General features: G+C 42.9%; 1 protein-coding gene across 6 annotated transcripts in view; it reads left to right on the forward strand.

Annotated features, from left to right (window-relative positions):
- The window catches only part of LOC122560853 (tektin-3-like), a 79,288-nt gene extending 75,966 nt beyond the window's left edge, over positions 1–3,322 (forward strand). For all 6 annotated transcript variants that reach the window (XM_043712020.1, XM_043712022.1, XM_043712025.1 and 3 more), the window contains exon 8: positions 2,899–3,322. In XM_043712020.1, coding sequence (XP_043567955.1) covers positions 2,899–3,202 — 304 coding nt within the window. In that variant the 3' untranslated portion in view covers positions 3,203–3,322. The remainder of the gene's footprint in view (positions 1–2,898) is intronic.
- Positions 3,323–3,609: the final 287 nt, after the last annotated feature.

The raw sequence follows: 3,609 nt of genomic DNA on the forward strand, positions 1-3,609 counted from the left end.
GCCTATCACCCTCACCTTAACCTCCTTCCACCTATCGCATTCCCAATGCCCCTCCCCCAAGTCCCTCCTCCCTACCTTTTATCTTAGCCTGCTTGGCACACCTTCCTCATTTCTGAAGAAGGGCTTATGTCCGAAACGTCGATTCTCCTGCTTCTTGGTTGCTGCCTGACCTGCTGCGCTTTTCCAGCAACACATTTTTCAACTCTGATCTCCAGCATCTGCTGTCCTCACTTTCTCCCAGCAAAATGCTGGCCCAGCCAGCGACGCCCACATCTCAGAAATGAATTAAAATCATACACTTTCTCTTGGAGATTTGTCAGTCTCCTAATGACATTGAAGTAGTAGACTAGGAGTCTCCCCAGCAGGACAAGAATGTAAGAACATAAGAACTCGGAGCAGGAGTAGGCCATCTTATCCCTCCAGCCTGCTCCACCATTCAATAAAGTCATGGCTGATCTTTATCATGGACTCAACTCTTCTAACCCATCTGCTCAGCATAACCCTTAATTTCTTTACTGTTCAAAAATATATCTATCTTCACCTTAAAACCACTCAATGAGGTAGTCTCAACTGCTTCACTGAGCAAGGAATTCCACAGATTTACAACTCTTTGGGTGAAGATGTTCCTCCTCAACTCAGACCTAAATCTGCTCCCTCTTGTTTTGAGGCTATGCCCCCTACTTCTAGTTTCACCTGCCAGTGGAAACAAACTCCCTGCTTCTATCTTATCTATTCCCTTCATAATTTTATATTTTTCGATAAGATCTCCCCTCATTCTTCTAAATTTAAATGAGTATAGTCCTAGTCTACTCAATCTCTCCACATAAGCCAACCCCCTCAACTCCAGAATCAACCTAGTGAACCTCCTCTGCAACCCCTCCAGTACCTTTCTCAAGTAAAGGTACCAAAACTACACACAGTACTCCAGGTGTGGCCTCACCAGCACCCCACACAGTTGTAGCATAACCTTCCTGGTTTTAAATTCCATCCATCTAGCAATGAAGGACAATATTCCATCTGCCTTCTGAATTACCTGCTGCACCTGCCGACCAACTTTTTGTGATTCATGCACCGAGGGACTTTGGGAAGCAGTCATGTCTATTGCCAATCTCAAAAAAACTCCAATTCTTATGAGCACATGCTTTCTTTTCGTACAGAAACCAAATGTTTCTAAAAGCATTTAGAGTTATAGAGTCATAGAGATGTACAACATGGAAACAGACCCTTCGGTCCAACCCATCCATGCCGACCAGATATCCCAACCCAATCTAGTTTCACCTGCCAGCATCCGGCCCATATTCCTCCAAACCCTTCCTATTCATATACCCATCCAAATGCCTCTTAAATGTTGCAATTGTACCAGTCTCCACCACTTCCTCTGGCAGCTCATTCCATACAAGTACCACCCTCTGTGTGAAAAAATTGCCCCTCTCACCTTAAACCCGCTAGTTCTGGACTCCCCAACCCCAGGGAAAATACTTTGTCTATTTATCCTATCCATATCCCTCATAATTTTGTAAAACTCTATAAGGTCACCCCTCAGCTTCCGACGCTCCAGGGAAAACAGCCCCAGCCTGTTCAGCCACTCCCTGTAGCTCAAATCCTCAACCCTGGCAACATCCTTGTAAATCTTTTCTGAACCCTTTCAAGTTTCATAACATCTTTCCGACAGGAGGGAGACCAGAATTGCACGCAATATTCCAACAGTGGCCTATGAGGAAAGTCAATTTATTTATTTTCCCCATAGCAAATCAACTCAAACTCTAGAAACACACACTTGACTAAACTTTAGAACCTCACTGACTCACATTTCAGACTCAAGGTGTTAGCCACGATCAGCCAGCTGTGAATATTCAGTTTGGAATTAGTTTATTCACTGTTCGGAACATTCGCACAGTAGGAGGGATGCAATGAAACATGTTTCAGTGTGCTGAGGTTTGATTTTTGACATCATTTGTTGTTTGGAAACAACATCAATGTTGCTCATTATGTTGTCACCCTGCAAATTATGTTATTTATATTGAGAATATGTTAACACAGGAAAGCTTTGCTAAATACTCCCTTCTGATGTCAGAGTCTAATGACCAAATTACTGATGCAGTAGAAACAAAGGTGCAGTTACACTGATATCTAAGATATGTATTTGTATGATACACACACACACAGGCGATGTATTATACATGCTGACACTTAACTGGATTTTGCCAATGATAGCGAATGCTGAATAAGATAAATTCAGTGCTGTTGTGCACCCATAGGGAGCTGCAATCAAATGATCACATGAGTAAGAGAATGGAGGCCCTGTCTCTGACAGAAGGTTCTTTTTAATAAAGCTCGGTGGAACCACTTAGGCCCTGAGTCAGAATATTGTGGGTTCAAGCCCCACACCAGCAACTTGTACATAGAATCTTGGCTGGCACTTGGATCTAACCCCGACGGATATATGTTTTAGAGATGCCATATTTCAGAGGAGATGGTGAACCAATGCTTCATCTGCCCTAAGAGTGACTGTAAAAGCTCCCAAAGAGCAACTTTAAATAAGAAAAGGGGTGTTTCCCCAGTGTCTGAACCAATATTTACCCCTCTCCCATGAACAGATGAGCTAATATCACATTTGGTGTTTGCATGGTCTTTCAGGCAGGTTTCCTACAGCAATGAATAAACTTCAAAAGAGCCTTGATTGGCTGCCCTGGTATGTCCTAGGGTTGGGAAAGGTGCTATATGAATGCACATCCTTTATTCCTCAGGAAGAGGATGAGCACTAAATTTATCATTTCTTCCAATACAAGATGGAACTTAGATCTTTACCTCCCTCCCGTGGGAAAAAAAGAGTGAGGCTGTCTCCTTAAATGGTCCTGCGCCTGCGCATTTTGAAAAGTGATCCTTTTCTCTGTGCAGGTTGGTCTGTGAAGTGTACACCATCGATGCGACCATACAGACATTGAAACAACGTCTGCAAGAAGCACAGAATGCTTTGCAACTCCTGGTCCAAACCAAGTCCGTGCTGGAATATGACATCAGTGTGAAAGCCAACTCCCTCTTCATTGATCAGGAGAAATGCATGGGGATGCGTAGAACCCTTCCCAACACCCCACGCTTGATCGGTTGCACTCAGCTGAACATGGGCACTTACTGTGCTCCCCCAGCCCCTGAGAAGAAGCCTTGCAACTGTGGCTGCAAAAATAAAAAAAAAGTAACATAAATGAATGAAAACCAATGGAGCCCCAGGCTTCAGATAAATGCATGCTTTGTTCTGTTTTGGAAAACAATGCTCAAATATTGTGGAAACATAAAATAAAGAAAATTGGTGGTTTAACAGTAATGTTCTCGTCCTCTGTGTGTTTGCCACATTTATGAGTCCACCTTTCTCTGACTTGTCGCTGCGTGAACTTCATTCGATATTTTCCTCTTATTGTAAATTTATAATGCTTCAAGACAACCACCTGAATGAACACCTCAACACTTAGCCTACAAAGAAACTTAATTTTAATAAAAGCAAAATGCTAAGGGTGCTGGAAATTAAATGGCAGCATCTGTGAAGAGAGAAACAGAGTTACGGCCCACTATGACTCTTCTTCAGAACTGAAAGGAGCTGGAAAATGACATTTT

This window comes from Chiloscyllium plagiosum, chromosome 21, assembly GCF_004010195.1.
Source record: "Chiloscyllium plagiosum isolate BGI_BamShark_2017 chromosome 21, ASM401019v2, whole genome shotgun sequence".
In the NCBI taxonomy this organism is placed as follows: domain Eukaryota; kingdom Metazoa; phylum Chordata; class Chondrichthyes; order Orectolobiformes; family Hemiscylliidae; genus Chiloscyllium; species Chiloscyllium plagiosum.